Here is a 24,274-nt window from a genome sequence, read left to right as displayed (position 1 = left end):
TGGTTAGTTTGGTTAGATTGGGACTGAAAGTCCATGTTCAGGAAGTCCCATCAGCTTAGCTTCTGGTGAGGGCCTCAATGTGGATGACTCCATGGTAAGGATCAAGATTAATGAGGATAGAGGAAGAGAGGGAAAGCATAGTTGGACAGAATGCCAGAATTCAAGGGTCAGGCTCACTCTTGTAATAACTTGCTCTCAGAGAACTAACGCAGGGAAACCACCATTAATCCACAATACCCAGCCACTCACCTTCCTGCAAACTCTCTCTCTCCCTCCCTTTCTCCCTTTCTCCCCCCCCCCCTCCCTCTCTAATTTCCCTTGAACTCAGAGATCCGCTTGCCTCTGGCTCCCATCTCTTAAAAGAGATCAGTAGAGTACTGCCACACTGAGGACCACTTCCCACACACAAACCTTTGGAGGATAAAGGATATCCACACTCTACAATGAACCTTTAGGCAGGAGTTCATGGGATGTGTCTAGTAATTCCTTGTATGGAATTTTAAACAGGTCCAGCCCATTCTACTCTCCATAAGACATGACGACTTAAAGAGAAAAGTCATCTACTAGATGTCTGGTTTGTTCCGAACTCTGCACACTACCAGACCTGGTGTTTTTAAACCCACATTGTATCATATGAATCTTATATGTTTCAGGTTTTAATATTCCCATGTTCAATGCCATACATACATTAGCTCTTGGGCTGGGTGTGTAACCTGGTGGAACAGTGTGTGCTTAGCCAATGCAAGGCCCTTGTACAATCCTGAGCACACCTTCCCTGAAAACATATTCTTAATTTTTCTTTGACCCTGACCTGCTGTTTTAGGGTGAGTGGGCAATTATTATATCTTTTAAACATAAGGGTGCTCCACTGATTTTCCAATTAATACCAATCCTACCAAAGTAAGGACCTTTCACTAATTTAAAATGTTGCTTTGCCTAGGATCTGTAGTGAGAACTAAGTAATCCTTAATGATGTCATTCTTAGTCAAGGAAATCATAAGTTGTTCTCTAGTACGTTTATACCCCCAGAAACTAGCTTATCGCTGCTGATCAACAGGAGAAAAAGAAATACCACAGTCCTATTTTCAACACCAGTCTAACAAAGACTTGCTTAGCTTAACTAAACAGCCATCCTAATAAAGCAATTCCTCCCTTCCTCCCTCCCTCCCTAGGTAGTGAGACTCCTCGGTTTTGGCCGACGCTGATGCTGAGATTACGCTCGCCACTATATAATACAACCCATTGATTCCACTTATCTCCATTGTCCTTACATTATCTAATCTCACAGTGCCTCCACAGAAGAGCAACTATAGCAAACATAACACAGGGCATGTAACTAGAAATCAAGGTGTATTGAGGCGGTTTCCCCGCGTAGCTCTGGCTGGCCTGGAACTTGTTATGTGGCCTCAAACTCAAGAGATCTGTTTGCCTCTCCCGTGCTGGGGGGGTTAGTGGCGTGTGCTACCGCATTTGGCAAGTTCATTTTTGAAAAAGCTGCCTTTTCCTCAGCTGCACATTTAAAGAGCTATGAACACAAATGAAAAATGAAGTCTGAGGGAAGCTTTCTGAGAGTAACGGACCTAAACGGTGCAAACAGTTAGGAAAGATGGCGTCACTTTCATCCACTGTCTATGGTTCTCTAGGTCCATTCCCACTGCTCCTAATGGCATTCAAAGTAACATCTAACAGTGTTAGAGACTACTGCTCCTCAGAATCACACAATCAGACTTCAATTTCTCTTTGGAATTTTTTTTTTAATACTAAGGACTGAACCTAGGCAACTGTTCTACCATTGAGCACATTCCCAGCTCAACATTTTTTTTAAGATTATAATATAACCATATCAGTTCCCCTTTCCCTTCTACCCTCCAAATCCTCCCACATAACCCTTCTTTTTCATTAACTGCTGTTACATGTGTGTGTGTGTGTTTATTTCTTCTTTGTTTTGTTTTTTGAGACAGCTTTGGAGCCCAGGCTAGCCTTGAACTCAGAAGAGATCTGCCTACCTCTGCCTCCTGAGTGATGGGATTAAAGGCGTGCACCACCACCGCCCAGCTGTGTATTTCTAAATACTCAAACTGAACATGCTCAGTTTGTGCATTTTTAAAATGAGATCTCTATTACAAGGTCAACTCAAACAAAAACAAACAAAACAAAAACAACAACAACAAAAAAAACCTGTTGATTCATCCTAGATGCTTTTTGTTTGTTTTGAGACAGGGTTTCTCTGTGTAGCCCTGGCTGTCCTGCAATCAGCTCTGTAGACCAGGCTGGCCTTGAACTCACAGAGATCCGCCTGCCTCTGCCTCCCCAGTGCTGGGATTTAAAGGTGTGTCGCACCACCACCCGTTCCTAGATGCTTTTTAGTAAACAAGGAGTACACAGAATATGAAACTCAAAGATTTGGGGCTGAGAAAAAAAGCAAAAAGACTACTTTTAAGTTAAGTTTGGCAAGGGAAAGGTAATCATTAGGAATGCATTTATACATGTGGCACTCACACTGCTGATATTATTGCCCAGCTCTGTTCTAGAAGTTGTCACTACTGTATTGTCTTATGAAACGTTGTGATACTTTGGGGGAGACATGCAAATCCTAGGTTGTATAATTTCCTTCTACGGATTTATACTAACTGCCAGTTAAAGCAGGTGGTAAGAAACCGAAAGATTATGGAAGCAAAGGTTTTTTTGTTTTGTTTTGTTTACTTCGAAGGCATATCCCAATTTTTCCAAGTCAGTATGTATCTTGACATCAACCACTACTTCTCTCCCCCTTTAAAGAAGGGAGTTCGCTATTGGCTCTTACTATTCTCATTTATTATATTAAAACCTTACCAATCAATCTTCGCCCTATGATCTGAGTTAACGTGAAATCTACTACTACTACTGTGACTCGTCGTTTGGAATATGTACTAGTCCTGTTTCCCTGGATCTGAACTCTGGATTCCCCAAATTCCCACAGCTATAATTACTTTCAAACTCATAACCCTCAAACCTATAACTGCTTTCAGGCTGACAATCTGCTCAATAGCTCTACCCGTGCAAACAAAGATTCTGCAAGCTGGAGGCCACGCGCAAAATACTAAAAGTGTTGGAGGACCTCCACTAGCTGCCACCTTACAGAAGCTTATCTCAAAAACAGTTCTAGGTTCAAGGAGATCTGAAGGATTCCTTCCCGACCTGGCTAGTGTAAGCAAACTCGAGCCTAACAAACCCGCAGGAGAGGTGCACATTCTTGGAGTTAACCAGTAAAGAGCATTTAATTTAGGGAGGAACGCGACAGGCTAGGTTAATGTCTATGAGACAAGGTGTACCCCACCCCCACTGGGTCAATGCCCTGCGCAGGTACTGGTCCCGATACGCGAGGTCCAGCCTCCTAGTCCTGCGGTGTCCATAGCTCTTGAGCTGGGAAGCGGCTCGCGGAGCTGTGCAAAAGACTTGCCACTCCACCCCCACCCCTCATCCTGTTGCTCACCGGTGCTGCAGCCCCACGAGTCCCAGAGTGATCACATGCGGCACATCTAGCTGCGTGGGCCACTCTCCAGAAGCGATGCATCCGAACACGCCACATTCCTCACGGATCCCCAACTCCTCCAGTTCCATGGCGCCGCCGAAAGCACGTGGAGGGACCTGCTGCCGCGGCGTGGTCCGAGCGCCAACCAGCTGTCCGCTCCTCTCTAGAAGGCTTCAGAACCTCTCACTACTGCCTCCTCCTTCCCCGCGGGCTAGGTTCTCGCTACTGCGGCGGCGCGTACTTCCCCCCAGGGGGTGTGGCCAGTTCGGCCTCCAGCGCCCCGCCAATCAGCTGCGGCACGGGCCGGGGGCGGAGCTATGGAGCCAAGGGGGTGGGGTCAGTTCTCCGCGGGAGAGGTCAGGAGCGCTAGTTTTCCTGCACGTGGAAGTCTCCGTTATTTTCCCGCTCCGAGTCGTAGGGGATGAGCAGAGTTCATTTAGTGGAGTTTATCCCTCAGGAGATGTGAGCTGGGCGTGCTCTTGCCCGCACGCCTTCCCCCGGCCGTCGGGACTTGGTTCGCTCCGACCCAGAGCCCTCTCCCGGCCGGCGGGGGCTGCAGCCTGCGCGCCACTTTTTCGCTGCTGGGAACTGCGACGTAGGGCCGCCCGGAAGCGGGGTCGCGTCAGCGCGCCTGCGCGGCGGGAAGCCCGGGGAAGCGATCCCAGCCGCCGGCGCGGCCAGCCCAGAACTTCGCGGTTACCTTAGGGACACACAGACGGACCGGGGCTAGCTGCTGTGTCTGGGGGCGTGTCTGTGCGTTGCACCGCCCTCCCTCGCTCCCCTAAGTCTCTCTGATCGCTCTTGTTTTCCAGAGCGCCGCTTCTCTTTCCCGTGCGGGCTACGCCTCCATCCCACCTCGGATAATGGCGACAGCTGAGGGTGAGTAGCCGGCTTTCGGACCCGCTAGAGTCGCCCCATCCCCCAGCAGGGAGTTAGCATGCTTGGCGCGGACACGTGCAGCCCCGGGGTCGGATTGCAGCCTCCCTGGTACAGTGCTCGCTACCCTACGATGGCGCCTGGGTCCTGGATCCTGCGCACGTGGTCCAAGCGCTGGGAGATGTGCATTGGACCCTAAGCACCCGGGGCCTCCGGAAACACCCAGAAATGGCCCCGGGACTGGAGGAAAGTAGCAGAGTGGGAAGGTACTCCGGAGGAGAAATGGCCAGAAACTGTGATAGGTAAACAATCGGGAAAAATTTTCTAGTAGGATTTTTCAACCAAGGTCTTGTTTATTCTGGTAAGATTAATACGCCAATACAATCTCTTTTGCCGTAAGGTTAATAGTTTAATAATATGACTATAGGTCCAGACGTTCTGTTTTGATCAAGTGCCAGCTAGATTTGTGGTCCAGGCTTACCTAGAATTTCGGGTTACGGGTGTGGGCGAGTACCGATCGGTACTAGCTGGTAGTCTTTGATGCCACGATAACTTTGGAGAGCGCCAAAATCGAAGGCAAACATTTTGTCTTTTTTTTTTTTTTAAACAGATTTGGTTAGTTACGCTACTATTTTGTCTCTACATGGTAAGAGCCTCACGAAAAGTGGTTTTTTATACTAATAAAATGCTGTCTTGGACCACAACGAAAGTTTCTAGATAATGAAGTCAATAGTTTGGGTTGGCTCTCCAGCACATTCTTTCCCACTTATGAAAAGCAAAACAAAAACAACGGTGCTACAGCTTCATAAATTGGGACTTTGGCCCGGGTTTTTCTCAGATCAAGGTGCCTATACTTCTAAAAATCTCTAGAATTCTCCCTCTCCAGTTCCACCCACTCCCCCATTTATATGTGTGTTTACGTGCGTGGATGCTATGTTTGGACATGCTTGAGAAGTCTGGAGGGTGTCTGGTCACTTGGAACTGGAGTTAAAAGCCTTTTTAATAGATATGGCTTTTGTGTTTTCTAAAAGGCCGTTTGTACTCAAAACCTGTTGCAGTGTGTATCCTTATTGGACAGCAGTTCTAGAATGTTTGTTTTTTTAAGACTTATATTTAAATTCTATGAAGCGATCTCAGACTTCATCTGTTTCTGTTTGAATTCACCCATTTATGGGGTTGATTTGTGGTGGGGGGGTGTGTTTGATTATCGTGTTTTTCCTCTCCCTTTCCTCCCTTACCCCTCATGGCCTTTTTTTTTATTAACAATTGTGTGCGTATTATTATCTACATACATATGTATTAAATATAACCCACTCGGCCCTTAGAATGTTATTTGTCTGTTTTCAAGGCTGAACATTGGCACTGGGCAGCCAGTTGGTGTTGGGGAAGGCCACCTCTCCTGATTCCAGCTTTCCTCAATTGCCTGCAGCTCTTTGTGTGGGGCTGAAGCCCCATGAGCCTTTCCCATTCGTTTTATCATGTCCGTTGGCACCCCTCCTTGTTCAGCTTACATTTGGCCGGCCATGCTGGTGAGACTTTGTGGGTGTAGCTTCCAATGTTACTGGGAGACAGCTCAACAAACTCCCTGTTCCTCTGGCTCTTACGGTCTTTCCGCCCCTTCTTCCACAGTGTTCTCCAAGCCTACGCAGAAGTGCTTTCACAGGTGTATTTATTGGAACTGGGCTCCACACCTATATTTTTTATGCCCATTGTTTAAAATCACTAAAGACAGGCTGGAGAGAGATGGCTCAGTGGTGAAGAGCACTGACTGCTCTTCCAGAAGTCCTGAGTTCAGTTCCCAGCAACCACATGGTGGCTCACAACCCACCTGTAATGAGATCTGGTGCCCTCTTCTGGCCTGCAAGGACACATGCAGACAGAACAAACGCTATGTATAGTAAATAAATAAATCTTTAGGGAAAAAAAATCACTAAAGACTAGATGATGAGTATAGATTTGGGTAAATTTTAGAACAATCGGTAGAAACATTTAGTTTGATCACTTATTTCATTTCAGTCTTTTTATTTTATTTGCGATTTGGCCCAGGCTGGCCTGGAACTCAGTTTTAAAAAGATGTTTTAGTTTGCGTTTTTCTTTAATATGTTTTGCCTGCATGTATGTATGCATACCATATTTAATGTGTGCCCCCTGGTGTTGGCAAGGGTCAGAAGGCGTTCAAGTCCCTTGAAGCTGGAATTTAAGATGGTTGTGAGTAAGCCACCATGTAGGTACTAGGAACTGAACCTGGATTCTCTACAAGACAGCAAGTGCTCTTAATTGCTGAGCCATCTTCTACAGACCCTATTTTACTTCTGGTGTGGATGTGTGCGTGTGAGTACAGGTGCTCCTGGGTCCTGCCTTGGAGCTGGAGTACAGGTGAATGTGAGCCACCTAGTGTGGCTGCTGGGAGCTGAATTTGGTCTCAAGCAAGAGCAGTTGCACTCTTGACTGCAGAAACATCTTTCCAGCCCCTTTCATTTCTTTAAATACAAGTCTAGACTAAAACCCTTTGTTTCCATTACTAAATCTGTTATTTTAATATATTCAGTCTGTCTACTGCTCTTTTCCTTAGTACTTAACTACCCCCTGGTCCTCAGATTACGCCTAAACTTAACAAGGCTGAAGAAAAAATTAAAGAAGTTGGAGTTCTAGAAAGGAAATAGATAAATTTAGAGCTCAAAACTGGAGCTATAGCCTACAGGGCTTTTTAAACTTTGTTGATTCTTCTAGACATTAGATTACTACACCACAATGGAAACTGTTAAATTATTTATCGTTCGACGATTTACCAAATTGTCTACCTACAATCAAATTTAGCTAGATGAAAAAAAGAAAAATTACATGTATTTAGTGCTAATTAGGATTGTAATCCCAGATACTAAAAGGCAAATAGATTTGAATGGTACAAGATGACCTCTTTACAGTTTTAAACCACAAGAAAGGTTGAAAACAGAACACTTACGGGGATATATAGATAGATAGATAGATAGAGATAGATAGATAGTTGATACTACCAAACGTTAAGTTTTCTCATAAGAAAATTATCTCAAGCTACACAGAAACCATGTTTCAAAAAAAAGAAAGAAAGAAAGAAAGAAAAATTCTCTCTGGGGAGTTTGGAGGAAAGAGTCAGTATACTGTGTAGGTAACAGGTTGTAAAACTAATGTTTCAGAAACCTAGTTTGGTCCAGGCCAAAGGTCAGCTCACGTGGTTGTAGCCAGGTCTCCCTGCAGTCCGTTTCAAGAACACGGAGCCAATGCTAGGCCATTGATTTCCTTCCTGGACACTTGTTTTCCTATGCCAGCTGGTGGTGTGACGTAATCAACTCTTGTTTAGTTTTTCCAGGCAGGGTCTCACTATGTAACTGGCTGTCCTGGAGCTGCCCATGTAGTGCAGGCTGACCTCCCGTAATAACTCTTCTACCTTTATCTCCTGCTGCTCTGTCCACTTGGCTGCTCTGACTGCTACTCATAACCAGAGCACCAAGTGCTCGGCCAGACTGGCCTGTTCCACACTGGCATTACTTGGCCTTGCCACTTTTAATTAACCCCTTGTTGAGTTTGATCATTTTTCAGGGCTCCAAGGAACTTTGTTCTAGGCTTCTCTGATGTAAGTAAGGGGACCCTGCTGTGAATATGGGATCCCATAGTCTCTATTATTTTTATTATGATTTCTTATTCAGTGTCAGCTTCCTTCAAGACTCTTGGGTCCCTTGAGAGCAGAAGCCAAATTGTGTTTGCTGTTGTGTCCATAGTCCTGGCACACAGATACACTGGAAAAGTACTGAGGGTAAATGTGTTGTGGAAACATGAGAAGCAATTCCCTATACCTTAAAACTTTGGTTACTTTTCATTTTCATCTAGATCATTCTAATGTGGAGTCTAGTGTTCTTTAGGTACTGAGACTGACATGAAGATGAGATGTTTGCCTGGTCTGGTGGTGCACCTTTTTCCTCACAGTGAGAGGCAGAGGCAGATGGAGTTTGAGGTTAGGCTGATGTGTCTACAAAGGGCATTCCAGCTAGCCAGAGCTGTGGAGTGAGACCCTGTCTCAGAAAAGAAGGAAATGTTTTTGTATTCATTTCCTGGTACTTCCCTGCAACCCCAGTAGCGAGGAGAGGGTACTTACTGGTGGGCAGAAGACTGGGAAGTAATGTTCTTCCAGAGGGCTGGCTAACTCAGATGTAAATGGAGGAAAGCTTGCTGTTGTCTCCCTGCCTAGGAGAGTCGGGTGGGGCGAGCTTCAGTGTCATAAACATGTCTTGGTTTGGGAGTTGTTTGTTTTTCCTCTGCTGCTAGACTTCCAACCTAGACTTTCAGACATTACTCAAGCTCCACTCTCGCTACCTCCACTACCTGTCAGCTTTTTAGTGACGGAAATCAAGAAATTGTTCTGATGTTTCCCACTTAGTTTGTTAGAAAAGTCAGGAAATATAAAGCATTTTTCTCCTGTAAGTTAGTTTAAATAATGTATTGTACTTGGGTATACAAAAATACTACTATGATTACATTGACTTTAATTGTTTTGGTTCAAAGACAAGTTGATAGTACAGAAAGCATGGTGCTGACATCAGAAGATTTGGGATTATTTCTAGTTCTGCATATACTAAATGTGTGACCTCAACTTTTGTGAGCCTTAGTTTTCTAATCTGCAGTTAATACAATTAAACTAACACAAAATTATGTGATGATACCTTGAAGAGTATAAGGCTTATGCAAATGGTTTTTATTTATTTTAATCACTGTATGCAGTGATTCAACATTTTAGCTGATTCTTTAATATTTGGGAAATCTTCCTGAATTGGATACAGTTCTGTTTTACCTCCACAGTACTGAACATTGGGAAAAAACTCTATGAAGGTAAGACAAAAGAAGTCTATGAGTTGTTAGATAATCCAGGAAGAGTCCTCCTGCAGTCCAAGGACCAGATTACAGCAGGAAATGCAGCTAGAAAGAACCACCTGGAAGGCAAAGCCGCCATCTCCAACAAGATCACCAGCTGCATTTTTCAGTTGTTACAGGATGCCGGTGAGTGCCTCCTCTGTGTCTTTAATATACATCAGTTTTCGTGGGAAGAAATTATTTGGATTAAGAACATGTTATACTTACCTGTGTGTTTTATTACATCAAATGCTGGACTGGCTCTTTCTCTGAGTGATAGCTGCATTTGAGTTAACCTGTTTGGGAATGTCCCACAGGCTAAGTTGCACATACTAAAATCAAAGCACAAGCTTTTAAGGTTCACTGTTAACAGTTTATTGGTTTGGAAATAATGGTGTTTAAGTTTAAAGAAACCTTAAGCTGAGGATAGCTCAGTGGTATAATACTTGCTTAGCTTGCACAAAGACTGACGTTCAATCTCCAATATTACCCACAGTCTTAGTTACTTTTCTAGTACCATGACTGAGTCAATTTGTAAGAGAAAGTATTTAATTTGGGGTTTGCAGTTCCAGGGAGTAGAGTCCATGACCATCACGGGGGGATGGTGGGGCCAGGCCAGGCAGGGCACTGGAGCAATAGCTGAGAGCTTACACCACAAATTGGAGGAATAGAAAGCTAACTGAGAATAGCTTGGGCTTTTGAAACATCAAAGCCATACCTAATCCCAAACAGTTCCACCAACTGAGGACCAAACATTCAAATCCAAAGAAGCCTTCCTGGTATTAGCAACATCAAGTAATAAGTGGAGTGTACTCGCTGGAATGCTGCACAGTTGTTTCTTTGTTCTGCCTACTGGCGACAGGACAGACTTGTAAGTCCCTCTTCTGCTTGTAAATGCTGAGAAGTATGTGCTGAAGTGTGGGGGCAGGTACCACATGCGTGCATGAGCTCTGGTATACGAAGAGGGCATCTAGTCCCATGACACTAGATTACAGGTGGTCGTAAACTTTGGTGAGGATGCTAGGAACCACACCCAGCTCTGCAAAGGCAAGAAAGGCTCTTAACTGCAGCTCCACCTCTGCAGTGCATGATGTATTTAAACTATTATCAGAGAGGTTATTAGTTTCCAAAGGCACAGGTTCCATTCCAAACAGCTGGCTTAGCTTTTCAGTTACAATCAGAGAAGAGAATGGAAGAGCACATGGTGGGTGCTTTTTCAAGGATATTTAACCATTAAAAGAAAAGCTATCTTCAGAATTTAGGGCTGTTCTGATTGATACTGAACTGTGGAACATGAGAACTCTGTAGTCAGGTTAGCTTTAGAGGTAACTTAACACCACTCAGATGATTTATGTGCATTCTACAAAGTTAGATAGTGGTGTGGAGGGGAGAGACTTGGTGTCTTTAGAATAAACTGAAGAGCTGGAGGGTAAAACACTCTGAACTTGGGTCTTTAGACCTAGTGTATGGTTTGCCATGTGATGTGAAAATGAAACTGTCTGCTGTTTTGATAACTAATAGAAAAGCATTTTATTATTTTAGTTTTAATTATATATGTCTTTGTGTGTGTGTGTGTGTATGCGCGTGCGCATTTGAGTGCAGCTGCCATAAAAGGCTAGAGGCAGAGGATGCCCTGGAACTGGAGTTGTAAGGGTCCTGGGTGCCTGGAACCATGGTCTAATAGGATAGTGGTAATCACTCTTAACTAATGAACCATCTCTCACCTCCCATGGTGATGGTTTTTGATGGGTGTTTTGAGATGGCTAAGCAGGTAGCGCTCTTGCTACGAAAGCCTAACTTGTCTGAGCTCTAACCCCAGAAACCACATAAAGAGGGGAGAGAACTGGCTCTGCAATGTCTCTGCGTATATGCACACGCACCCACATACATATGCATACATCAGAATTAATTGAAAGAGGAAAGAAAATTAAAGAATGAGAACTTTATTCTTCAGGGTCTTATTTAAAACTTACTGTTTTTTCCCCCTTTTATCATCAATATGTAGGTATCAAAACTGCTTTCACCAGGAAATATGGAGACACTGCTTTCATTGCACCGCAATGTGAAATGATTCCAATTGAATGGGTGTGCCGAAGAATAGCAACTGGATCTTTTCTCAAAAGGAATCCTGGTGTAAAGGAGGGGTATAAGTTTTACCCACCAAAAGTGGAGATGTTCTTCAAGGTGATTGCTTTTGGGACTTCAATCACAAACTCAAAATGTTAAACATTATTGAAACATCTGATCCTGCATGTGCCATACTAGGAATTCATGTTGATAATATATGTTTACATTAGCAATGATAAGTCAGGTTTTGGGGTGGGGAGAATCTGTGAAAATGTTTTGGTATTTTAAAAAAGATTTAGTTGCATGATGAGCCTTGTGGTGCGTACCTGTGTTCCTGCCCAGGAAGTAAGGAATGAAGGCAGGGCTGGAGAGAGGACTCCCTTGGTCAAGAGTACTGGCTGCTCTTCCAGAGGAAGATCCCGACACTCACATTGTGGCTCACAGCTATTTAACTCCAGTTCCTGGGCATCTGATGGTTTCTTCTGGAATGCAAGCACAGTCATTGACGTGCAGGCAAAACACCCATACCTTACTTAGACTTAAATTTAAAGGAAAGAGGGAGGCATAGAAAAATTGCTAGGTCAAGCCCAGCCTGGGCCATCTAATGAGACACTGTCCATAAAATTTTTTTGGTTGTTTTGTTTTGTTTTGTTGATTTTCCATACAAGGTTTCTCTGTGTAGCCCTGCCTGGCCATCCTGGAACTCACTCTAGAAGAGGCTGGCCTTGAACTCAGAGATCGGCCTGCCTCTGCCTCCCAAGTGCTGAGATTTTTATAATTTTAATCATAATATGAACATATTATACAATTAACTGCTTAAAAAATGCAAAATTGATGTTTTCAAAGTAGGTACATGTGACACAGATACATTTATACACATAAAAATTGCTTTACAGGGAGAGGATTAATTTGGCCGGAGTATTTCATTACCTAGAATAAGTGACTTATCTAAATAACTTAAAAGAACTATTAAAAGTCAACAAATGGGGGCCTGGAGAGATGGCTCAACAGTTAAGAGTACTCGCCAAAGGCTCAAGTCCCAGTGCCCACACGGCTGCTCACAGCTGCTGTAAACCACTTCCAGTGTGTCTGCTTCCCTCTCTGGCCTCCACGGGCACCAGGCATGCATACGGTGTTCAGATGTCGTGTTATGTGTGAGCAAAGTGTACATCATAGTCAGGTAGTCAAGTTAAGGCTTGAATAGTGAGTGGTTCAGCACCTGCTGTTCTTCTGAGAACCAGAATATTTGGTCTCATCTCCACACGTGGAGCACAACACAAAATGAAAATGAAAATTTTTAAGAAGATAAACAAAAACAATTACTTGAATTGTAGTAGGGAATTGTAGGAGAAAATTAGATTGAAAAATATCAATCCTTTTTTTTGGTTTTTGGTTTTGTTTTTTTGGTTTTTGGTTTTCCCTCAAGATAAGGTTTCTCTGTGAAGCCATGGCTGTCCTGGAACTTGATTTGTAGACCAGGCTGGCTTAAAACTCAGAGGTCCACCTGCCTCAGCCTCCCCAGTACTAGGATTAAAAGCATGCGCCACCACTGCCTGGCAAAAATTTCAATTCTTAGGAACACATTCAAGGAAAAAGGGGACTTTATTTTTTCTGGAAAGTTCAAAATTCGAGGTTTCAATGAACTGTACTGCTGTTTTATTCTCAGGATGATGCCAATAATGACCCACAGTGGTCTGAAGAGCAGCTCATTGCTGCTAAGTTTTGCTTTGCTGGACTTGTTATAGGCCAGACTGAAGTGGACATCATGAGTCATGCTACACAAGCTATTTTTGAAATACTGGAGAAGTCTTGGCTGCCCCAGAACTGTACACTGGTTGATATGAAGGTACTGATAAAATAAGTTTTAAAAATGAAGGTTGTAACTAAGAAATGTCTGTAATAGTGTGTGCTTCTTTCAAATCACCTCCTTGGTGTTATGCTGCTTCTAGATTGAATTTGGTGTTGATGTAACCACCAAAGAGATTGTTCTTGCTGACGTTATTGATAATGATTCCTGGCGACTCTGGCCATCAGGAGATCGGAGCCAGCAGAAAGACAAACAGGTATGTAGTGCTTTGACCTTACTGTCTTTTGTAAGATCAGGCTGTGGTGGTGAGAGGAAAGATGGTGTTAGTCTGATTGATTGTTAAGTGTTTACCTTTAAAAGTCATTTCTCTCTGCTGGAGATAGAGCACAATGGCAGGCACTTGCTTAGCAGCACACACAAGGCCCTGGATTCAACCCTCAGTACCAAAAAGTAAAGGTGAACAGAAATCTTGGTCATAAGGAATACTTTTAACCTACAAAGCAGGTTTTCTGTTTGTCATCTTTAGATTCTTAAACAGTAAAGGAACAAGTGTCCTTGTTTACTTAATAAGCATCTTTACAATATCAAAACTAAGTGCCAGATCTGGGGCTTTACACACCAAGTCTTAGGGGCTTAAGTCAGTTACTTGTAGTTGCTAATGAAGAAAGCATTTGGCCTTAAATAAAAGGCGAGACCTTACTTTGCTGTTGAATTTTTTCATTGAAAAAAACATTTGTACATCAAGGTGTGTTTTCAGATACATGTCATTATGCAGACTTGTCATAAGCTCTGCTTAAAGAAAGGAAGCAAGTGCTCTAAGATAGCAGAGAAAAATATTCTCTAAACTTTCTTATTTTCTAGTCTTACCGTGACCTCAAGGAGGTCACTCCGGAAGGACTCCAGATGGTAAAGAAAAACTTTGAGTGGGTTGCAGATCGAGTGGAGGTAATTCTTCTCTAGTAAACAAACCTGCAATAAAAACATGTTTTTTATGTGATGATAGACAGATACAACTGACAAGATGGCTTAGTGGTTAAATCACTTGCTACACAGGGAAAAGGCTGAATCCACAAAGTTCTCTGACATCCACATTTGTGTGGACACACATACACAAAAATAAATTGAAAACTTGTAAATTGAAGAGCAAATTGGATGGTGTCTGAAGAACTTCTAAAGTTGTCTGCTGCACTCCACACGTTTGTACACAGCAAAAAAAAAAAGTGTTTCAAGCCAAGATGGTACATGCCGACAATCTCAGCTATTTTGGAGGCCAAGACCTGAAGACGTTCAAGTTCCAGGCCAGTGTGGGCAACCTGATTAAGTGAAACTGTGCCTATGGTTGTAAACAGAGGTGGAGTTTTTTTGGTCCCAACCACCTGGTCCCAAATCATCATACAAAAGCTTATATTAATTACAAAATGCTGCCCTGATAGTTATGCTTATGAATATATATATATATATATATATGTATGTATGTATGTATGTATGTATGTATGTATATATTACCATGTGGTCCATGGCTGTACTGGTCCTCTGGCATCTTGTTTCTTAGGCAGCTCATTGGCATCTCTCTCAGCTCTGCCCTTCATCAAAGTCTTCAGTTGGATTGTCCCGCCTAACTTTATCTTGCCTTGCTATAGGCCAAACAGCTTTATTATTAACCAATGAGAGTAATACATATTCACATACAGAAGGATCATCCCACAGCAGGTGGGGTTGGGGTGGGGGGTGTTTTGTATCTTTTTTCAGTGACTTTGAAAGAGAAGAACACGTTTAGAAATGACCCCAGCCATGCTACCTTAGAGAACTCTGCTGTTAAGTTCACCATACCATTCCCAGATTCAGGTGTAGAACTAAGGTCATGTTTCAAACCCTGTGTGTCACTGGAATTTTTATGGTATTACTACTATGAATCCATGAACGTTGAATGGGACTCATAATCACTTTTTAGAAGATTATTTCCAATTTCTGTATTATGTATATAGAGAGTTCAAAGCAGCCAACTAACAAATTTATAACCTAACCTAATTTGGTTGATTATGCCTTAAAAGGTTCAACAGAATATGCTGAAATACTTTGTTATTGTTCTCTAAATATTAGGATGCTTATTCTCCTCTCCATTAATTAGTAAACACAATTTGTCTCTTCGAAACTCGTAATTACCTGTTGGGAGGCAGGTAAGGTGGTACACACCTGTGATTCTAGGACCCAGAAGGCAGTAGGATTGTAAGTTTGAGGCAAGCCTGAGCTACATAGCCGGTCCCTATCAATATTTAAAAGTACATATATCTTAATTATGAAAACTGTCATATAGAGGTTTGGGATATGTTTTGTTTTGTTTTTTTGAGACAGGACCTCCCTTTGTAGACCAGGATGGCCTCCAACTCCCAGGGATTCGCCTGCCTCTGACTCTTTGGTGTTGGGATTCAAAGTGTGTGCCACTGTGCCTAAGATTTTTATATGATTTTAATGATCTTGTTCTGCTTAATTTTGGTCTGTTCAGAAAGAAAATGTCAACTGTGCGTGGTAGCATACACTTAATCCTAGCTCTTGGAAGGGAGATAGGGCATATCTCTGAGGTTGAGGTCAGCCTGTTCTGCATAGTGAAATCTGTCTCAGAAAACAAAACAAAAAATACTTGTGCTGAGGATGTAGCTCAGTTCACAAGTGCTTGCCTAGCATGCATTAAGCTGAAGGTTTGATTTCCCCAAGACTACATAAAACCACATGTGATGGTAGACACCTGTGATCCAGCACTTGTGAGAGTCAGAAGTTGAAGATTATCCTCAGTTACCTGTGAAGTCCCAGGTCAGCTGGGGCCACACAAGACCCTTTCAAAAAAGAAAGGGAAGGAAAAACAGAAAAGCCAGCTGTCTGGGTACTTGGAAAGGAGAGAGGCAAGAATGAGTGTCAGGAATTGATGGTCATCCTCGGCTATGGAAGGAACGCCCTGGCTCAACACCCCCTACACACACACACACACACACACACACACACACACACACAAAGGAAGGAAAAGAAAAAGTACTCTGTTGCCTTGACTGCTTGTGGTACCCATTGATGTTTTTCATACCCCTGTTCTTCTCCAGTTGCTTCTGAAGTCTGACAGTCAGTGCAGGGTTGTAGTGCTGATGGGTTCAACTTCGGACCTTGGGCACTGTGAGAAAATTAAGAAGGCTTGTGGGAATTTTGGGATTCCATGTGAACTTCGAGTAACATCTGCCCATAAAGGACCAGATGAAACTTTAAGGATTAAAGCAGAATATGAAGGTAAACTTTATAAATAACCAGAGAATGTCAGCTATTTCTAATGTTGGTAAAAGATTTTAAAATATGTATTTTTTGAATAATAATGTTTAAAAGAGCCTTTCCATATTTCCCTTGAAAATCATGTGGCATGCCCATACTTTTACACGTATCTCCAGGGATGCATTAGGAACTGTGAAAGAACAAGGAGAAAGAACTTAAAATACAGGTGTGGAGGGGCTGGAAAGATGCCTCAGTTGAATTCCCTGCACCCACATCAGGCAGCTCAGAACTGCCCGTAACTCCAGTTCCCGGGGATCTGACATGCTGTTGCCTCTGCATGCATGCATGTGACACACACAAACTCATGCAGGCACACATACTTATAATTTTTTTTAAATCTTTAAATCAAAGTGTCATTGATTAAGAGCACTCACAGCCATCAGTAGCTCCAGTCCCGGGAATCCATTGCCCTTTTTTGGCCTCCAAGGGCTCTGCATACATGTGCATAGACTTGGAGACAAAACAGCCATGCATGTAAAATAGAAATTGCCAGTAAAACCTTTTGGGAAAGTACAAGCATGAAAGAAAACGAACTACACCTCTAAGGACGTGTGGTCTTCGTGTCTAGTTAGCAATGCCCCTTGAGCATTGGTTCTGGTGTGTTCCAAAAGAAAAGCTCCTACCTGGTGGTGGGAGGCCTAAGGCTCAAGCAGCAGAGCCTCTCTGGTATCTTTGTCAGCTTTCTTGGTAGGAAAAAAGAAATAAAGCTATAGTTTCAGGAGACAGTACATTAAATACATGATAGGCTATCATTGATCTAAAATACTGAAATCTGTATTCATGAGAAAACTTAACTAGAAAAAACGTTGGATGGTTCAGTCATTACTACAGAAGTATGGTTTGGATTCCTTCTCCAGAAAGGCAGGTTAAGTTGTAGCATAGCTCAGTTGGTAGAGTGCTTTCTTAGCATGCAAGAAATTTAGGATTCAGTATCCAGCACCACATCAAAGCAGGAACAGGTATCAGACGCCTAACAGCTGAGAAGGTCACGATTGCTGTCATCAAGCTGAGCCTGGGCTAGATAGAGTAAGACCCGAAGTTAAATCTATCAAGTTCGTCAGGTTTGAAATCTGCACATGCACTTGTTGGTTTTTGACACTGGAAATGATGGAGCCTATAGTCTCAAGCACCCCAGCACTTGAACTGTGGGTGCTTTACTCCATGGATCCCGGCACCCAGACACTAAGTGTTCACTATTAAATGAGTCTACTGGCCCCTCCCTGTTGCTGAGGCTAAGCAGCAATAGGAGAAGGAAGCTGTGAACCAGCCATTCCTTCACCAGCTTCACGACATCCCCTTTATACTGTAGATCTCAAAAATGGCCAGACCTACTCTACTAACTAGGTTATTTATTTACTGTACAGTCAGGTGGCAAGGTGAACCTTAATTTTGAATATATGTATGCAAGCATCTTTTAGATACTTTTAAGTTCATTTTTTATTTTACGTTCATTTTTATTGTATAGGTGCATGCAGATTCATGTACCCTGGAGCATGCATGGAGGTTAGAGAACAGCTTGCATGAGTCAGTTCTCCTATTATAGGGGTTCCACGGGTCAAGCATAGGTCATCAGGCTTGGCAGCAAAGCCCCCCTTACCCACAAAGCCCTCTCCCCTGCCCAGCATTGTTTTGTTCTTGCTGTTATTGTCAACAAGACAAAAGGGCCTGATTATCTTGTCATTTCCCTAGGGGATGGCATACCTACTGTATTTGTGGCAGTGGCAGGCAGGAGCAATGGTTTGGGCCCAGTGATGTCTGGTAACACTGCATATCCAGTTATCAGCTGTCCCCCCATCACACCAGACTGGGGTGCTCAGGATGTCTGGTCATCTCTTCGATTGCCGAGTGGTAAGAACTTGAAATTTTTCATACTGCCTGTATACCCAATTTTCAAGATGCAATCTCAGTGTCTCTACCTAGTCTCATCTATTAATATTTGATTACGCTTCTCAGCCATAGCCTACTAATTTTAAATCAAATTTTATATTCTATATTTATATGCTTGATATGCACTTAAGAAATAAGGACTTGGATTTATTGTCACCTTTTTATTTATTTTTAAGCTTACAACTCATTTTTCTGTCTTTTTCTTTCTGAACCAATAGGTCTTGGCTGTTCAACTATACTTTCTCCAGAAGGATCTGCCCAGTTTGCTGCTCAGATATTTGGGTTAAACAACCATTTGGTGTGGGCCAAACTTCGAGCCAGCATATTGAACACATGGATATCTTTAAAGCAAGCTGACAAGAAAATCAGAGAATGCAATTTGTAAAAGTAATCTAATTTTTAGGAGGAAAGTTAGACATTCCTAGTTTGAATTAAAAAGAAAAGAATTCAAGCAAAATGATTTTACATCAGAAAACAATTCAATTTACTAGTGAGCAAACAATCCTAGACTATGGGTTGGCAGATTGTCAGTGAGTATTTGTGACTAATATTTTCTAGCTCTGAATAGTGAGTGACACGTCCCTGTAACCTCATTACACCAGAGGTTGAAGCAGAAGATCTATATGTTGAGATCCTATTAAAAAAAAACAAAACTATAGTTAGTAAAACTGGCATGACACTGTTAAGTTATATGCCACCTACTATGTAGTCATTGCTGGGTAGTTGTGTAACCTTAGCAGAGGAGTGTCATGGAGCTGGAGCTGTGGCTGTCTTGCAGAGGACCTGAGTTGGTTCCCAGCATCCGTGTTGAATGCCTCACAGTTACCTATAACTTCTAATTATGATTTCTAAATGCTAATAATGACTTTTTGTAAATCAGAAGTTGCTACTCGATCTTCCTCAGTTCATGATTTGAAAATTAAAATATTTGTATTGTTTATGCTAATAACAATATAGTCTTCTCACTGCATGGTCTGTACTTTGTAGGTCATTATCTAAGAAAGTACACAGCTACAGGAGTCTCCAGCTAAGTTTGTGCTTTCTTGGGTTTGTTTTTACAATGGTGAAAACCCTAGGGCCTTACTCATGGTTTGCTTCGGCTTTTGTTTTGTTTTTGAAGTGATTGAGAGCAGGGGTAGAAGAAGCGCATTGAACGGAAGTGGTGCAGAGGGCTCTTTCCTGAGGTTTGGACAGTTCCCCATGGAAAAAGGCAGTCACCTTGCCATGCCAATAAAAGATGAGTAAATACTGCTTAGCTGTTTAGCTAGGTTTGGTAGGTGCCTCTGTGGGTCATAAACTTTTATTTTCTGTAAAATGTTTTAGCCACACCTGTGGTCACCCTACTACCAACTGCCTTTGTCAGAACTGGATCTCCAATTTGTAATCAGGGAGTGGGTGAGCTAGTTGGTTGTTTGGCTAGTGTATAATCTGGACAGTGGCCCTAGCCAGATTCACTTCTGTAACCTCCTTCATTACAGAGAAGACACATTTTGTCTTTCATGAAGCTTAGCTATAGATTCCATCAGTGTTTTCCCCATCCTTTGCCATATTCATCACATGCATGTTTGGGGAAGTGACCTAATACACTGAGCCAGTTCGGTCTTGTGTTTACTTCTCTCTTCTGCTCTGCTGGCTTCTCTACCTTAAGGACTCTCAATAGTGGTGAACATATATTTACTATGCCAAGCTTGAAGTTTTGTGCTACCTTTCAGTGCCAACTACCACACCAGCAAGTTTGCTACAAATATACAAAATCTAGGAAGGGTAGGATTATAGATTATAGAGCATTCTTTATATGAATGGACTCATTTTGCTCTCGCTAAACAGCAGGGAAATCTTTATTGTAGTTTATCTTAAACCCATAATTCAGTGTTTGGAAGTCACTGCACTACATTGTACAGCACTGATTTCCTATGGGTCTACTCTCAATCTGAGCAGCCATGAGTTTGCACGTCAGTTCACATGTCCCGATTTAGGAGACAGGAGTTTGGGCTTGCAGAGAAGCTGCCACAGATAAAATGGCTACAAACCCACTCCAGTCTGTATGTCTGACCTCTCACCTACTCAGATGCTACCTACCTCTTGTGATCTACTTGCTTGGTCCCTGTAGGGTGCGACTAACCACTCCTTCAGCTAGACATCAAGAGAGTTAAACTTCCTGACCTTTTCACAGCCTTTTCTTAGGTATTGGAGCTTCTACTGTAAAGTTCTTTCTTAGCATTGTTAGGTGAACTCAACACTTTAAGCTAAAGCTAGGGTGTACTGCTAAACTGTGTATGTTTAACCATTTGTTTCTGCCTGTCCGTCCCATGGGCACCATCATAAAAACCATAGTGCCTGTAACTTTGGGCTGCTACATTCACTGTCTGCCAAGTTAGAAACTTGATTTCATCCTTGATCTTTAACCTTTCACAACCTTATTTGCCAAGTCTTGTCCATTTTAACTTCTGACTAGGCTTTGAATTGACACTGTCCTATCTTCTATACAAATGAAGAGTTTAAGATTGAACATTGACCTGATGCCACCCCATTCTCCACTGAGCCTTTGATTACCCTAAGACTAATGCAGTCTTCTCATTTTGCAGCATAGATTCTGAAAAGGTTTGGCTCTTTATTTATAAAAAAAAAAAATGCATAAAAGCATCCAGGTGCACATGAAAATCCCAGCACTTTGGAGGCAGGGGCACATGGTTCTCTGATTTCCAGGCCAGCCTGGTCTACACAGAGAAACTTGCCTTGAGAAAAGAAAAATCCATAAATCATTGGATTTCATAGGTTCCTTAGCTATTTGAAAGCCCGTCTGTGAACAAGAGGTTAAAAGTTATTGGTGTAAGCAAGGCCTGATAATGAAACTCTGATCTCAGCAGACTCTTAGGAGTCTCCCAGGTTCAAGGCCAGCCTGGGCCGTGTGAGACCCTCTTTTAGAAAGGTAAAGGTGTGGGGATATAGTCTAGTGATAGAGCACGTCTGTGGCTTGCACAAGGCTCTGGGAGGAGGAATCACTTTCCCCCACAAACATTAAAATGCTGGTTATTTGGTCTTCATCATCCTCAGTTTCCATAAAACGTAACCATGGAGGCTATAATCGTGCTCTGCTGGATTGTAAACTCTAGAGAATTCTTGCACATATTTCCCTCACGCTGCTAGGTACACCTGAGCAAAGCCACTTAAAAGGGTGGGTTTATTTTGGCTCACAGTGGGGAGGGCATGCTGGCAGAAGTCCTGAGTCATATGCTCTCAGGGTCAGAAAGCAGAAAGGTGAGTGAATGCTAGTGTGTAGCTAGAGTTTTCCTGCCTGGCCCAGTCAGGACAAATCTCTCTTACCCGCCAGTCCCACAGTCGCTCAGACCCAACCAAGAAAGCACACAGAAACTTATATAGCTTATAAACTGTATGGCTGTGGCAGGCTGCTTGTTATCTACTTCTTCTATCTTAAATTAACCCATTTCTGTTAGTCTATACTTTGCCACATGGCGTGTGGCTTACCAGTGTCTTTACATGTTGCTTCTCATGGCGGCGGCTGGCGGTGTCTCTCCCCAGCCTTCTACATCCCAGAATTCTCTTCTCTCTTGTCCCGCCTATACTTCCTGCCTGACCACTAGCCAATCAGAACTTTATTTACACAGAGCGATATCCACAGCACTAGTGCTCGGCTCACTCTGCTTTTCACTCTTGTCCATGGCCTGGCTCGTGGGGTGGTGCTGTCCATATTCAGTGTGAGTCATCCTGGCTCAGTTAAGCTTTTCTGGAAACACCCTCACCAATACATCCAACGGTGTGTTTCCATGGTGATTATAAGTCCTGTCAACTTGGCAGTGAAGATTAACCACACAGTTTCTGCTATGCCTAGGTGTCACCTAGAAGTTAGAGAATTACATTGTTTGTAAACATCTGGATAGGTTTACTTTTTGTTCCTTAAATAGCCATAGCCATGTGTTGATGTTTCTGCTCTGCTACCCCTTTGTGGAAGACCCCACCTAACTGGCACATGAAAATCAATTTTAAGCATGGATAAGACTAGTTAATAGGATCATCCATTAAGCAGTGGTCATCATCAGTTTTACCACCTGTTTTTAAATCTTTATTTTTAAATACGTATCCATGTGTGGGTATGTGCATGTAACTATCAATGTCCTCAGGCCAGAGTTGTCAGATTTTCCTAGAACTTGGGGTACTTCCTAATGTGGGTGATGGGACTCATGCAAGTCCTCAGGAAGAACTAACTGTATGTCCTCTTAACCAATGAGCAATTCTCTAGCTCTTGTTAGTTTCTTTTAATATGCAGTATAAGTCTTCAGTATAATTGTTTTGTGTGTCTCAAAGTATGTTTTGTTAAAATGCACATCAACTTTCATCATTTCCATGGTTTGTAGAGGAACATTTTTTAATAAGATCTTTATTGACAGATAATTCACATAGTAAACAATTTTCCTGTTTGCACAATTTGGTAAGACTTTAGTCCAGCATCCTCATAGGCCCATGACACAATCACCACTTCCTGTTTTAGAACATTGCTGTCTTCAATTTCCTTCTTTTTTTTTTTTGAATGCCGAATGCCATTTATTGAAGGAGGGAGGTCTTAAATACAGGCTTACAGCACAATGGGAGAACTCCGGAGGGCAGAAGTTCACTACCAATGTTTTACAATCTTGCATCTAAGCTGTTAATGCCCAATATGCAGGATACACAGACAAGGAACTTCCCTTAAGCATTCAGGAGGGTGGAATCTCGCAGGGAATTAGCATAGAGAGGATAGCAAGGTCAGCAAGCAAGGCAACAGTTACCCAAAATGGGGGCCAGGGCCCTACAGGTCCCCTCCGCCACCGCCCCCCCCCCCCGAACATTTTTAAGTGTGCAAGTAGTACGGTTTCTATTAAGCTTGCCTCACACTTGATCTGTGGCCAAGTGTGACCTTGAATCTCTGGTCCTGCCAACTAGCTACATCCCCAGCCCTAGTTTTTAAATTTTTGTTGTAAATCTACTTGGGATTTCTGTTGCTTCAATAAGTAACCTAAAATCAAGTGAATTAATATATGTAAACCTGGCAAATGATTATATTACATCTATTTAACAACATGTATAGGAAATGAAATTCTAACTCACCATGAAAACCACCCTAACTAGATAATCAGCTAGCTAGGTTTGTTTGTGAGCTATGGTCCAGACTGCCATAATTTAGCATGGGAATCCCTAGAGCAGGTTAACCTGTGGTCCAGCATATGAAAGGCAGTTAAGGCTGCTGAAGTGGGGCTAAATAGCACTTGTCTCATGGGATAGTGTAAAATAGGATGTGTGAGAGCTTCTCAGGGATCATGAGTGGCCAAGTTTATTCATATACTTACAAGCTTTTGAGTGTCTACATAATGACTAATAAATTGGACTGGGCTAAGTGATACCCAGCTAGCTGATACAATTATTTCTGCTAGTATTTCTGGAAGGAAATAGCATTGAATATAGACAGATTGCTCTGTTTGAGATGGAAATATGTCTTTTTATAAGTCTTCATGTACATGTACCATTGCTTCTCTTTCCCTGGAGACCTCCCACAAATACAACCTATAACATGCACAAGGTCCGAGGATGCAAAGATGAGTGAAGCTGAATTTCTGCCCTGAGTCCGTCTTTGCTAAACAGTCCTTTGTAGTGTTTGGAAATTTTGGTGGCTTTTGGGGGGTGGGGTTGGTTGTTGATTTTGGTTGATTTTTGTTTGGGATCACCCACCCCTGTGGAAGGGATTGAACTCGGGCCCTGTGTGTGCTAGGCAAACGACTACCACTGAATTAGAGCTTCAGTACTTCAAATGATCCTAACATGGAATAATGACAAGGTACTTTTGATAGACTTTGTTCTCCAAAAAAAAAAAAAAGGAAAAAAAAATACAGAGAACAAAGGGGGAGTAATGTCTCCTTTCATTTTTAATCATCAGTTTTCCCATA

The 24,274-nt window shown here is 42.6% G+C and overlaps 2 protein-coding genes across 2 annotated transcripts in view; one reads left to right on the top strand and one right to left on the bottom strand.

The window, feature by feature from the left end:
* Ppat (phosphoribosyl pyrophosphate amidotransferase) overlaps positions 1 to 4,108 on the bottom strand; it is a 36,548-nt gene extending 32,440 nt beyond the window's left edge. The window contains exon 1 of the mRNA XM_036201483.1: positions 3,473 to 4,108. Within this exon, the coding sequence (XP_036057376.1) occupies positions 3,473 to 3,600 (128 nt within the window). The 5' untranslated portion in view covers positions 3,601 to 4,108. The remainder of the gene's footprint in view (positions 1 to 3,472) is intronic.
* Positions 3,861 to 20,956, top strand: Paics (phosphoribosylaminoimidazole carboxylase and phosphoribosylaminoimidazolesuccinocarboxamide synthase). Its single transcript, XM_036201484.1, has 9 exons — positions 3,861 to 4,390; positions 9,218 to 9,415; positions 11,274 to 11,452; positions 13,002 to 13,181; positions 13,285 to 13,398; positions 14,004 to 14,087; positions 16,232 to 16,412; positions 18,141 to 18,299; positions 18,557 to 20,956. The coding sequence occupies exons 1-9, from the start codon at positions 4,375 to 4,377 to the stop codon at positions 18,721 to 18,723; spliced, it is 1,278 nt and encodes a 425-aa protein (XP_036057377.1). The 5' UTR covers positions 3,861 to 4,374; the 3' UTR covers positions 18,724 to 20,956.
* Positions 20,957 to 24,274: the final 3,318 nt, after the last annotated feature.

The sequence above is a fragment of the Onychomys torridus genome, chromosome 10 (assembly GCF_903995425.1).
Source record: "Onychomys torridus chromosome 10, mOncTor1.1, whole genome shotgun sequence".
NCBI lineage: Eukaryota > Metazoa > Chordata > Mammalia > Rodentia > Cricetidae > Onychomys > Onychomys torridus.
This window is presented reverse-complemented; position numbering and strand designations above follow the sequence as displayed.

Coding starts and splice junctions, on each gene's coding strand:
- Paics (XM_036201484.1), top strand. Junction 9,416..11,273: donor TCAGTTGTTACAGGATGCCG/GTGAGTGCCTCC, acceptor ATCAATATGTAG/GTATCAAAACTGCTTTCACC. Junction 16,413..18,140: donor GATTAAAGCAGAATATGAAG/GTAAACTTTATA, acceptor TCATTTCCCTAG/GGGATGGCATACCTACTGTA.